General features: G+C 48.5%; 1 protein-coding gene across 2 annotated transcripts in view; it reads left to right on the top strand.

Annotated features, from left to right (window-relative positions):
* Window positions 1-13,688, top strand: part of LOC144114182 (uncharacterized) — a 208,048-nt gene that overhangs the window by 84,534 nt on the left and 109,826 nt on the right. Inside the window, exons 2-3 of one of the 2 annotated variants that reach the window (XM_077647760.1) lie at window positions 6,502-6,615; window positions 12,335-12,422. The exons of the other annotated variant lie outside the window; for it this stretch is intronic. Of the exons in view, the coding sequence (XP_077503886.1) occupies window positions 6,502-6,615; window positions 12,335-12,422 (202 nt within the window). The remainder of the gene's footprint in view (window positions 1-6,501; window positions 6,616-12,334; window positions 12,423-13,688) is intronic. 2 annotated transcript variants of the gene reach the window in all.

Raw genomic sequence — 13,688 nt, 5'->3', positions numbered from 1 at the left:
AATATCAGGAGGCACTGCTATACATTGTCTTTATCGTTCCCCCTACCATGTCCTACATCGCTTGGCGTCCTCCAGTCTTCTTTTACTTATCGCTTATCAGGCGCTTCATGGCCGAAAGCGTCTGGCAAGCGCCCAATTATGCCTGAGTGCGCGCGCTATGTGCGATAAATGTGCATGCTGAAGTCAGAGGCAAGGCATTCGTAAGACTCAACGGAAGTCCATCGTTTACAGCACGAACACATGTTCATGTATTTTTTCACTCACCAACCTGCAAACCCCAGATGACCTTAACATGGATAACATACCTGCTTCCTGTTCTGAAATAAGACAGTGTCGTGTGTTTTGCTGGCGACTGCGGCTAAAAAGGCGGATAACTCTTTCGTGACGAAGTTGCGCTTAAAGTTTGGCATAAGAGTAAAGGCGCTGGGTTATAGAGCTGGCACCATTGCCGTTACATCGAATATTTTACCAGGTAATTTATATTGACAGAATGAATTGAAGCGCGAAAAAAAAAAGGCGTACAATCTCTGCGTTAGTCGCATGGATCCGCTTGCGATAATGTCAATGACAATTTTCTTCTGCTTGAGTATATAAAATATGATTTCATTTACAAGGACAATGGGGCTTTAGGTAACATTTAACTCATCAGGCGAATATCAAGTTTCGGTGTTATCCTTGAAGAGTTTCTGCTGAATTTTGTTGACAAATCACGTTCTTTGTTCGCGCAGTTTTTAATTGTCCGGGTACAAGACGAGCGCTTTTAAATGGAAAGCATCGGGCCTAATGAAAATAAATGCTCCGACAACTAATCATGCATAATTGATTAACGATCATTTTATTTGCGCGACGGCGTAAGGGCTTCCGTTCCGCACTAAATCCGGCGTCGTCGGCGGCAGCGTTGTGAGCGAAAAGTAGGCCTCTCGAATCCCACCTAGGTCCCGTGACCTTGTGGCGCCTTCACGAACTGACCACCGAGAAAGGGGCAAACTGCCCACCGTGGCAGGTAGCAGTTAAATCAATGATTGGTTGCGAGAGGTTGCTGGTTGCTCGGGAAGAGCAGCCTGGGTCTCTGAAGCCCCACCTGTGCCGGGGCTGTGGCGCATCGCTTGACCGCTGCACCACTGAGACAGGAGTGCTATGAGAACTTCCAATGATCTATGAATGTTATCCAGAGAATGAGCTATTCTGCATACGTAGGCATTAACCCATTAATTCTATCGGCAGAGCTCAAGTGTCCCCTCCAGTTTTTGTTTGTTTGTTTGAAATTGCACACCTAAACATAAGCTCCTCCATTGCCATAAAAGAAAAGAGGAAAATGGTGCCATTTCTCAACTATTCCATCCCAATGTAAACCGCTAAGAAGGCCGAAAGATTAAACAAAGCGAAGAAATGGGCAAAAAAACAACTTATAAGACTCCTTGCGTTGTTACAGCCTTAGCGACAGCCAAGTGCGATTACTGTACGGGCAAAATATATAGTTGTCGCTAGCTTTCGTTTTGTTTTTCCTGCTAGCTGCATTAAAATCTACCTTTAAGTCGATGCGGTTCTTCTGGGTTGTATGCTGTACAGCAGGCATGTAGCCAGAAATGTTTTTCGGGAGGGGCCCAACACCATTTTTCTACCAGTGGCGGGGGGGGGGGGGGGGTTAACTCGGTTTAGGGGGGGGGGCGGCTTTGTCTTGCTTCCTTTTAGATACATGCATGGCATATAGTAGCCACGGACTACCTTTCTTTAGGAGCAAATGGCCGTAGCGCACTCCTTAAAGGTAGCATCAAATGCTCCGCTTACCGGGCAGTAGGTTTGAACACCTAAAAATACATTGCACTTAACGGTGGCAATGAGAGCAAATTCCCGGCTGGCGAAATGCGGAGTGCTTGCCAGCAGCAATGAGAGGCTATTTTCAATGCAGCATACATGCGAAGCAGTTAGCAATCGGAGGATATATATATTCACCGCGACAACGGAGGTCTCACGCCCAGCGATGGAAGATTAAAAACTAGGATTAAGTCCCCTAGCATGGCTAACTGCAAGAACTTTATGTGGTATAAGGCGGGAATCTCGCCCGTTGCCAACCGCAAGTATTTCCCATTTTCAGTGATGGAAAGTTATCCTGTGGCTTGCGCAGCATATTATTCCGCTTTTGGGGAGCGCGCTTTTAAGGACCGTTTGCTCCCATAAAGGGCAATTCGTGTTTATTGTGCGTTTTCACTGACCTCTTTGGGTGCAACAAAAAAGGCCTTTTCCTCTTGTATGCGCGTGCAACTTCTCTGTGAGCAGTTATGATATTTTACGAATGAACAAACTACACAAACCCAGAAATCAAACTACTTTCAATCAACAACGGCATCCCTAGTCATATCTGGTAACAAATTGCGCGCTCCGTTGCTCCCCGATCGCGTTTCACCCTTTTGCTGCAGTAAACGATCTCTTCCGCGAGGGTGACTGAGATAGCCGTCGCTTGAAAAATAGAAGCCCTGGCGGTTGCTGAAAAGCGCCGTCTACACAAGAGCAGTTCCGCCACCGTCGTAAATCATGTCTAAAGAAAAATAGCGACGCCTGTGCACCCGCGACGCATGACTTCGAAGGTCGCGGACAAAGCCATCACGGGTACTCTCTTGCATTCGTCTCAAGACGCTGCCGTTTTTTTGCTTCTATTCGGCCTGCACTTTTAAAAACACCAACATTTCTTCTTCCAGTACTGGGCCTCCATTGTTCTCTCTGTCCTTACTTGCGGAGAAAAGAGTCGAAGCGAGGCAACGTTGCTTCAAATCGTACAGGGCACGAAAGAAGAAAGCTCGCCGCTTCACTTAAAGACCTACTTGACCGAAATTTAGCAAAACGCAGAGAGGCCGTTTTCTTTTAGTACACCCCTAGAGTATACATACGAATGAAACCAACAGTCATCGAAAAGAAAGAATGCACAGGGGAACTGTTTTATTTTGTTATAGTTTTTAATTCTTGGTATTAATCAATAAAAAATAATTGGTGTAATCATTTTATTCCTTTAAAGCTAATCGATTAAAAAGTATAAGAAAAACAACCAAGTGCCGCCGATCGGGTCCGATCCCATGACCTCCGTATGTCGCGTACGATCTCCATCAATTGAGCAATAGTGTCGGCTGTCCAACTTCCTACTTTTCGAGGCTCTTTATGTTGCGTGGAACCTTTAACCTTGACAGTGTTCACCAGCGCCGGCCTCGTCCATAGCGGCGGACATAGAACGGCCTGTATCACCGCGAGTGCCACGTAGAACGCGATCGAAAGGTGAGGGCGGCTACTGCGCAAGAACCCGCTTACGCTACGTATAGCATAGAGACTGCCAGAACCGAAACCCTCTTTAAGCTATTGAGCAGACAAGGGTAGGGGAATGAGCGGTTCGTTATGACATACATGTGAAGGAAGCCATGAGTCACCGAAACCAAAGAATGCATAAGGCAATTGCTTTTTTTTCCTAATTTGTGGAGTTCATCAATGTGAATTAGGTAATGTAAATATATTATGCTTGAAAGATAATTGATTAGAAACTGGAAGAAAAAATAAACACAGCCTGCCCTTGAATGCTCAGTAGCTTAGAGAGGGCATCGGTTCTGTCAGTCATCATACCATTGGTAGCATAAGAAGGTTTTCGCACAGCTGCCGCGGCCCTCAGTGCTTGATCACGTTCCACTTGGCACTAGGAGTAATACAGGTCGTTCGTTCTATGTCCACCGCTACGTACGAAATCGGAGCTGAGGGATACTCTCATGGTTATGGGTTCGCACGCAACATAAATATCCCAGACAAGTTGAAGGCTGGACAGCCGCCGCCATAGCTTAGTTGGTAGCGCACCGTAAGCGACATACGGATGTCATCGGTTCGGATCCCACTGGCGGCATCTGTTTGGTTTTGCAGCGACAGCTGCCAAGTGCCTGTTTCTGGTTGATATAGTAGTAGTTGTAGTAGTAGTAGTAGTAGTAGTAGCAGTAGTAGTAGTGGTAGTAGTAGTCGGCGTAACCGGTGCGTGGTTGCCATGGGAAGCACCGGGAGTGTGGTTACCGTGGATAGAGGAGCCCATGACGACAGCAGAGGAATGCGAGAGAGGAGGAATGCATAACCGCATGATGGTTGCCAAGGAAACCAATCTCCGGCTGGTAAGCGCTGAAGGGGTGCGCATGGAGGAAGCGTAAGTATGCGCAAGCGGAGACGGGTCGCTATGACAACCACCCGGAGGGCGTTTACCGTGTAAGGAGGAAGGTTACCGTAGAAGGAGGGTATGACGAGAGAATGCTGAGTAACTCGAAGGTGGTTAATGCAGGAGCCAACAGGTGGCTGCTTACAGTTGAAGGAGGAGAGTATGGCGCAAGCGTAAGAATGCGCTACCGGAGGGTGGTTGCCACGGGAAGTACTGAGAGAGTGGTTACCGTGGACGGAAGGGGAAGATTAAAGCCTCAACAGCTGTCTCTGAATCTCGCGTTACACAGTGGTAACCGTCCTAGAAGTTTTATTTCATCTCTTTTCAAATCCCTTATCTTTCAGGCATAAAATTACTAAACTACCAATTTCCCATTCTTGAACACCTCAACTTTAAAAAAAAAATACTTTCGCTATGCATTCCTTCGATTCGTTCACTGTTGGCCTTCATAAATATGTTCATAACAAACCCCTAATTTCCCACCCTTGTGTACCCCTGAAGTGTGTTTCCCAGAAAATATTGCGTTCCCGTTACAAATACTGTAGTTAAGGCGCCATCGGCACGCACAAATCAGAGATTTTAAAATCGAAAGTGGAAAAACGGGCGCCATTACCACCCGCCAGAAGTGACGCTTGTTCAAGGCGTGGTGCGGACAGGTCCGGGGCGTCTGCACGACGCGGCTGATGTGAAGCAAAGTGCTGGTACCGGTAGCGCAGAGACCGTTTTTCTCAAGGTAATGTGTATGTAGGAAACAACACGAATGGAATTACTTTACACGCATCTGCAATAGGATGAAAACGCTGGAAAAAGTTTTAAACGTGTTTTATTTATGGTCGTAGACTACGGACATCGTGAAGGAATGAAGAATAGCATAATAGAGGCTAACTAGGGGGGGGGGGGGGGGGAAGAAATGCTTCCATTATCAAGTCGACATTTTTAAAGGTACCGACGTGCCATCAGCAGACGTGCGCTGTGCTGTGGGCGCAGCAAGGTTATTGTCTCCATAAAAAGTAAATGGGTCCTGCCTCGTCCTTTCCGTTCTCCATTTTTGCTCCCGCAGAAAGCTATTCCTGTCTGTGCATTGGAAATTGGAGAAGGCGTAGTGAATGCGAGATGAGTCGATAAAAATAGTGCATGCCAAAAAAACAAGGAGGAGGGAAGTGTAGCGTAAAACAAGGAAACGAGAAGCAAAATTTGTGCGACGAAATTGTTCGTTTTGGTCTCTTTGTTCTAGGTAAGAGGCATCGATGCGTTTCCGATGGAAGGTTGGTTCACCATCGCGCGCATAGGGGCATGCCAATTCAGAGAGTAGGAGAAAACTTGTCATAAGTGCGTTTCAAAATACAAGACGGTTACAAATAAACAAAACCTTCTGCGCTGCCTTCATGACTCTACTCATCTAGAACCACTGAAAGCCCGTGTAGTCCAACGACGGAAAATTTTTTCGTATCTTTTTCTCCACCGACGCCGTTGCCAGACCCAAGTGGACCGCACCCTCACCATGCAAACAGCCGGTAGCCAGGGTGCCTGTATCGAGTGAGTAATAATGCATAACATGCAATCAAAACTACGTCTAGACAATATATAGACAATATGCCCTTATAGACAATATCGCTCAATATCTTAAGCACTCAGATCTCTGCCGTCGTGGAAACGCGGATGGTAATGCTCAAGCTTCCTGTATTCGACCTCAAGTATGAACGACGGGAGGCACCACAGCGGGGGTCTAGTGGTTGAGCAACCGCCTCGCATGCGGGAGGTGTGGGGTTCGATCCCCAGTGCCGCCGGGTACCCACCGCTGATACAATGGGTACAAGCTTCCCTTGGCCTGCTGCTCGGCTTATTCAGGGTGAAATGTTTGGGAAATGGGTTTTTGACCCCACCTTGAGCAAACGAAAATACCTTGTCCCATGGCGCTCTTTGGCCACAGATGCCCTTGCGCCATAAAAATCCACTATCATCATCATAAATGACGTTAGGCAGTAGGCAAGAAATTCGGCGTTTTTAGCAACTAACGTGTGACAGTGCAGTATTTTCAACCCGACCCGTGAGTCTTTTGCGGCAGCACATGCACTCGATGCATGACGGCATTACTGTGCATCGGTCTCAACTGCATCTGCGGTAAACGCTTGCATGTTTGTTCATTTTCAAAGGAAGCAGTTCAACATATGCACGCATGAATGCATGCCATGCCATGCCATGCTCAGAAGCCTGAATCGCCTGCGTGGGGCGCGAACTGATAACGTAAAACGCCGTATCTGCTTTCTTTGTCCGACACTTCATGATCAAAACTATTAGTGACCGATATATATGTGTTTACCATGCTGCAGGCCGCCGGGGTCTTACATCTCGAAGACTGGACAGGTAAAACGTACGTTTCGGCTTCGCCCAGTAAAACGGCGCATTGGCTTGCCTTCGAACCAAAGAACTACCAGAAATTAGAGGTGAGCAGTTTAGCCAAACACTTCATACGAATTTTAACCAAAATCTCCCGAACGAACGGCCTGACGATGTACTCTAGGGAGGCGTAAGCCAGAAAGCCGGCGCAGTTAACTGACCGACTTTTGCTTTGCCTCCCAACACCTATGTTCTAGCTTAGAGAATTCAGTAATCTAATCAGTAATCCTAGAGTAAAGCTGCACCAATCAGAGAAAAGGAGGCAATGCTGAATGAGAACTCTGTTTTCCTGAAGAAGCCACAAATGCAGGCCACGATAAGAGGTTTCAGTTTCCTAAAGTGTGGCATCCAGTGCTGATGAACTTAAAGCGCATGCGCACGATTCCTTGAACATGGACACAACTCCAGGCAACTGCGTTTATTTACAAGATGGGCATACACGTAACATACATGCACAAAACAAATGACCAGAATAACAGCAGTAACTGCCTTCTGGATAACATACTGTTGCAGCAGAGCAAGTCGCGATTATTAAAGATGCATAATATTACAGAAAGCCAAGTAAATATATGTATAATAAAACTGGAGCATCGCCATAAAGTCTTCCAGAAATGAAGACTTTTATTGATAAACGCCTTTATGTGCCATGAAAGAGAGGTTGTACCTCACAAACGTCATGAGATACAGCGTAGCAGTGAAAACATCGTTTAGAAATTGTTAAAATCGCGGACAAGCAGTCAAAGGAGTTATGCATTATTAATGAAAGTTAGCAGGGTACGAACATTGCTTGACAGTGCCTTTGACAGAGACTTCGTAGAGGTGGTCATCAGCTGAGCAATATCCCTCAAAAATTAAAACACGGGTGCTATGCAGTCAGCGTTCACTAAACGAGCTGCAGCCGCCGCGGTGGCTCAGTGGTTATGGTGCTCAGCTGCGTACCCTAAAGACGTGGGTTGGATCCCGGCCGCCGCGGTAGCTTTTCAATGGAGGCGAAATGCTAGAGGCTCGTGTACTGTGCGATTTCAGAGCATGTTAAAGAACCCGAGGTGGTCGAAATTATCCGGAGTCCTCCAATACGGCGTCCATCATAGCTTGATCTCTTTTTGACGTTAAACAACGTAAATAAAAATTCAAAGTGAAACAGCTGCAGCTTGGTCGCTTGAAAAAAAATGCTTGACACTAATGTACATTAAAGTACAAGGACAGTAAAATTGCCGTGGCTTAGCTCGGCTATGCCAGGATATATGAAGCGAGAGGTACGTCTCCCTGGCTGAGCTTGTTGTGGTCACTGTATGTTTAGCAATTAACATTGGGTATACACATCTTTTATTCATTTTGCTCGAGAGAGACGAAGACTGCCCGATGATCTGTGAAGTAGCATGCAGTGGTCTCAATTTTGTCTATGCATTACTTCCACTTGGTAGAGTCTCTTTAGTACAGAAGCTCTATAGTAGTTCCCCATTGTGTAGTCTGGACGTGAGGGTCCCAAGCTAAATTAAAGTCAAACTGCTCTTTCATACACTAAGACAGTCCTGTTTCCTGTTCAAATCCCCCAGTCACACACAACTGTGAAACCGTGCTGTAGGCTGGTATACACGTGGAAACCACATCAGTAGTCTGCTTGACAGATGTTCCCGGCGCCACGTAGACTCCTTGGACGATAAGGCCACTCTCCAGAAGCCGAACACCGCAGTCTTCACCATTATTCACCGCGATCAAAGGAAGATGTCTGACGGCGGTGATCCTTTGTTTCACGTACACACAAATTCCAGCATTCTTATTTGGTTCAAACCAACTGCCAGACGACAACCTCAGGATCGGAAGAGTTAATCTTCTCTTGTGTATACCGCCGTTTATCAGCGGCTGGACTCTCCTTTTCTGCATGCATGTCAAACGTGATACAGACGCCCATTACATCTCCGCCTTTTATACGCAATGATGCGCATGCGACGCGCTGTTCGGATGATAGAACGGCGTGCGGCGAGGCGGCGACGAAGAACTCGGTGCAGCTGTGCGGTCTGTCTGGTTGTCATGGCATCGGCGCATGCGCACAACTGCTCATTCGCGTGACGTCACGCTCGGCTCCTACGGTGGAGCGGGCGCGAGGCCGCGGCGACGGCGAAGCGCACGCCGCATCTTGCTCCTCTCCGGTTGCCATGGTGACAGCCCATGCGCAGAACTGGCCTCTCCCATGCACCGCGACATGGTCTACTGGTAGCCCAGTGTAGCTCTCGCTGCCATATTAGATGAAAACCAAACAAAAGTTTATTACGCCCTTTAGTTGAGAAAAAAATGGCTGTGGTTTAGCTCTGGTTAAACCTGGAGAGACGCGATAGAGTGGAATTCGCTCAGTCGAATTGCGAAAGCAGTCTTTCGCCACTGCGTTTCGCTGGGCGTTCCTTCTTCGTCCCTGGACATGGATTCAGTTTCTCCTCCTCTCCACTCCTCTCCCACTCGTTTCGCGTAGCGCAGCCGGCAGCTGCCACGGTGGCAACGGCGCCGCCACGCTGAAGGCTCGAAATGTTAGCGTAACGTAGGCGCGCGGCGCGCACACCAGCTGCGTGCTCTGACGTCAACTCCGCGCATGCGCACAACTGACGAAGCGGGCGGCGTCTGCTCCGCCGTCGGCGCAGCGGCGAGGCGTGCGGCGCGCACACCAGCTGCGGGCTATGACGTCACCCTACGCAAGCGCACAGGTGGCGGAGCGTGGTGCCGCGTTTCAGCGCGCAGCCACACTGACCTCGCGACCTGGCTGGCGTAGCGCAGCTATCGCTACAAAAAAAATGTAACAGGGCCAGGCATGAATGATCTGTAGAATGAGCGCTTGTCACCCTGCTTCATCTAGGTGCGAGCGGGTGCATTCGAATACAATACCACCGGACATGTCCGGCAAGATCATTGCCGGCAGCGTGGTGAGCACGCGCGTGATATTGCCAGCGGCTCGATAACAGCCGAGCGAGCAGCGCATGGCGCCATGCCAGCGTTGGAGAGCGATTCTTCGCGTCATAGGTCCGGCCCGCACCGCCAGCGAGGCGTTCTTGGGCCGTGCCTGAGGAGCGGTATTCTACCAGGCCTTGCAGCGTAGGTCTACCGAAGACGTAGAAGCGGTACTCGGCGGGTCTGGCTGCGAGGGCCACAGCTCCGTCACTAGCATCACGTTGAACTGAGGCGTTATCACAGCGTTGTTTTATGTGGACGTATTCACGCTGTTTTGTTGTCTTCACAGAACCGTTACGTAATTTTTGTGTTTTATCGCATGTGTTGGTGCAGTCGTTCTGTTAGAGGTTTTCCCTATTCCTTGCTCAAGTAAGAGGGTGCTTGTAAGAGGGCAGGTGGATCGCTTTCTTTCAAACGAAGTGGACGGATTCCTTTCTCTTGAGCTGGCGTATTTCTTTCCACAGTTTTGCAGGTCAGCCGGTTAATCCTCTTTAGCAGCCATCACGCCTAGACTAGATTCACGCTCACCATCCTAACACCCTCCCCACTTCACGACCTCCTCCCCTTCACCGGGCCTTCCGCCTCGGAGTAAAGACCCCATTTAAACCCCGCCAACGATGAACGCTTTGGCAACCTCGCTGAGGCTTCCCCCTCCCTTGTTCGGTTTGTGTTTGCAGTATCGTTAAGACCACCGTAATCGTTTCTTCGTTCTTGCATCTAGTAACCGGCGTTCAAGCACAGCGCTGCGCTTTAGTGTCAGATTTGTATTTTGTTCCGGCCGAGCTCCTGCCGCATCTGTTTTGTTGTTGATTTTAGTGCAGTTTCATTAGCCTGTAATAAACTGCGTTCACTGCGGCTTGTGGTGTGGTACTCGTCGGGCAATACCATGGCTCGCGAAGCCCCCTGAAGAGGGAGGTTGCATCATACTAATGCATTTAAAACGTTTGTTGTTCGGCTACGGTGCTAGCCGACCACCACGGAGCCCAACGAGATGGCCAGGACAGGAACATAAAATAAAGAAAATTTTTGCCCACGCCAGCTGTACCGTCCAACTGCAGTTGAGCCCTTTTATAACCAACTTGACTGTTACACGTACGGCGTGCGTTGTATCTGAGGCTCATAGTAAATGGACTTCCAAAATAACTGCAAGAAGTGCTAAGTCCGACGAAAGTGGCTTTTATTTCTTTAAAAATCAAGTTATCTGTGTCTGTTCCTTCAAAGCAGACCATATGATGATGCTTTCCAGGCTCTCTATCGCGATCATATCCTCGAGCCGAAACCTTTGCTGCCAACAATCTGCTTTAGGGACGCGATATAACTAATCGCCGTTGAAGCGCTTGCGGCAGCTGCCAGCAGGCCGGCCTCCTTAATCACATTCCAGTCGGTCGGGGTCTATTTTAAGCAAGTCATTCAAACTTCTCAAATCCCTCCCGTCGGTCGATCCCCGTCTGGGCGCAGTAGCTTCAGTTTCGACGCTGCCCCGGTCTCACGCCCACCACGCTTCTCCTACGCTAGACGCTTTGCCTAGTTGGCACGCATGCAGGGAATGATCTACCTTATAAGTAATCGCCGCGGGCTTGGACGACGGTTACCTAAAGTTTAAATGCTGCCTTTGGGCCAAGTTCTTTCCTGGGTGGCGCCGCTGGGGCTGAGAGACGCTATTAAGTCTAAGACGCTAGCTTACTGCAAACGCGAGTTTCTCAACTGCGTGGTATAATTTTCGGCGCCTTCACGTTCGATATAAACGAGTGGTGCGGCTGAAGTTGTTCGCAATGTCTAGATGCATTGCCCTTGCTCTAATGCACATTTTGACAGTAGCACCGCCCTCGTTCGTAATAAGCGAGAGCTCGTTATATCTGCGGCCGGTATAAGTGGGCACCACTTATAACCAAATATGGCGTCACTCCGAGCAGTTAGCGACACAAGGATAAGCCTAGCCGTTAGGAAAACAGAAAAATCAAGAAGAGAGGAGGAGGCACGACAGTTGTGAGAAAGATGTAGGAGAGGAGCGGAGGACAAGAAAAGGCGTCTGCCGATTTCTTCCTTTCGGGTCCGCCCCGAGGGTGCCATCCTCGGGAAGCGGGCTCGAAGTGGTGTGTTGCCTTTGCCGAAGGGCCTGAATGGCCCAAACAATCGGTGTCGGCTCAACCTGCAGGATCCCCTTTAGCCCGGACACAAACACCACACACGGTTAGACGTAGCTGGGCCGAGCCCACATGTGCTCAGGAACCCCTAGTGTCACAATTCACCATCATTTTCTTGTTACAGATGCCCCTGCGGGGTTAAGGTTGAGGTGTATTTTGATTAAATACGATTGCCCAATGTAAAATGATGAGCGCTTACCCTACGATGGCTCCACCTTCCCAGTTTAAAAAATGGCCTTTTCATTCCTGCGCTTTCGGAATGTGTCTTGTAAACCATTTTTGTCCATCTGGTCGGGGCGCCTGGTCGTGCTCATGTATTTCATTATAGCGCAGCGTAGTGATGCGGAGTCTGCAAGAAACATCATTAGCAAGCGAAGTTGCATCATAAAGTCATTATATCGTTAAAACAGTAGAAACTGCAGGAGTACATATAAGGCTACGGCCGTAATAATAAATACGCAGCATTATATATGGCCCCGTAAAGACAACCATTTTGCTATACAAGGTGCTCTAAAATTCATGTTAATGCATGGCTGGGCGATAGGACGCTGTCGGTTGCAGCAGTGAATGAAGCACAGCACTAACTTAGCTTCGATTGCAGCGTAACCATAGTGAAAAGTCTTTTGTGATAACTGGTTTATTAGGTTGTGAAAAGCCTCACAACAAACTCCCTGCTCCTTTGCAGATAGCTGCGGTATGTGCTTCAGCAGCAATGGGTCTGGTACAATCTCACGCAGCTTGCGGTGGACATCATATTCTTAAAACATTTTCAGGTGATTTTTGCAAACGATCTTTTCACTTTACCTATCTATTTATTTATTTGAACCTCAAGGTTTCCCAGGCAGCAAAATACATGAGCGCTGGGCGCATGACCGGCGGATAACAATGACTATAGCGTGGTAATCATGGAGGTCACATTGATTCCTCGGTGGCAGCCTTGAAGTGAGCAAGATCAGGAATTAGCACTAGGCAGCTGGTAAGGTCATTCAAGTAGGGAGCTGTGTGCACAAAAAAATGACTTCCGGAATGTAGTAGTGCGGCCTCGAGGTGGGATGGCACTGTTAGAATCGCCTGTGCGAGGTGTTCGGCGTATCTATTTAATTAGCTGGCCGTCACGGGGCTACACAATGAAAAAGAAAAAAAAACGTGATAAAGGCAGAGACGTGCAATTCGGTGAGGGGAAGCAAGAGAAAGAAGATGTCGTTTTTGAAGCTTTAAGACGGGTATGCTGGAGAATCGCGAGTAATTTGAAAGAATAAAGCGAGCAGCAGTATTCTGATGAGGGTATTCAATTCATACTGCCACAAATCTTTCTAGTGTTTGTTCATTCTTCAAAGCTGCCGGCACGCTGCTTTCTCGCCATGTTTGCGATGCAAGACGCGACCAGGTTTATCTCGATTGATCGTATCCAGGCGGAGACGATTTTACGTTGTTACAGAATATTGTGGTAACTTTGTACGCGTATCTCGAAAGTTCGCTATCAGCTTTAAATTGAGTGCAACTGAGAGCGGCAGGCATTCTATTCGACTACCGCCAAGCACGCCTGTTGCTGCATCGCCGCCGAGTGATTCAGCCCACTGCAGGCGCAAGTCAGCCCCCCCCCCCCCCCCAAAAAAAAAATTGTTTGGGAGCCATTCTTGCTGCCTTCCTGTTCGCCGAACTGCAGTCACCACCACGTGACAATATCTAACCTCATTAAGCCGGAGCCCTTCCTCTCCATTGAGGTCATCATGGGCACACTGCGTAAAAATTTTCATTCAGGTGCGCTTTCACAACATGCATTGAGAGTGAAGTCCGCCTTGCAACAATTTCCTTTGGACGCTCCAGAGTATATTATTGCGGCGAAATCAGGGAGCGCATCGCATCGGTCAAGCTCAGAATTTTAAAGCGAAAGCTTTACTACTCCCCTCCGTAGCTTCTTCGCCGTGTGCGCGAGTTTGACCTTGAACCGAGGAGAAACCTCGTGAGAGATATGACGTCACTCAGCCGCCGCCGCCGAAACCGAGCGGTCGCCTCTGTTTCTTTCTATAGGCCGTCAG

This window comes from Amblyomma americanum, chromosome 1 (assembly GCF_052857255.1).
Source record: "Amblyomma americanum isolate KBUSLIRL-KWMA chromosome 1, ASM5285725v1, whole genome shotgun sequence".
Lineage (NCBI taxonomy): Eukaryota > Metazoa > Arthropoda > Arachnida > Ixodida > Ixodidae > Amblyomma > Amblyomma americanum.
Note: the sequence above shows the minus strand (reverse complement) of the source record. Positions and strands in the feature narration are given on the sequence as shown.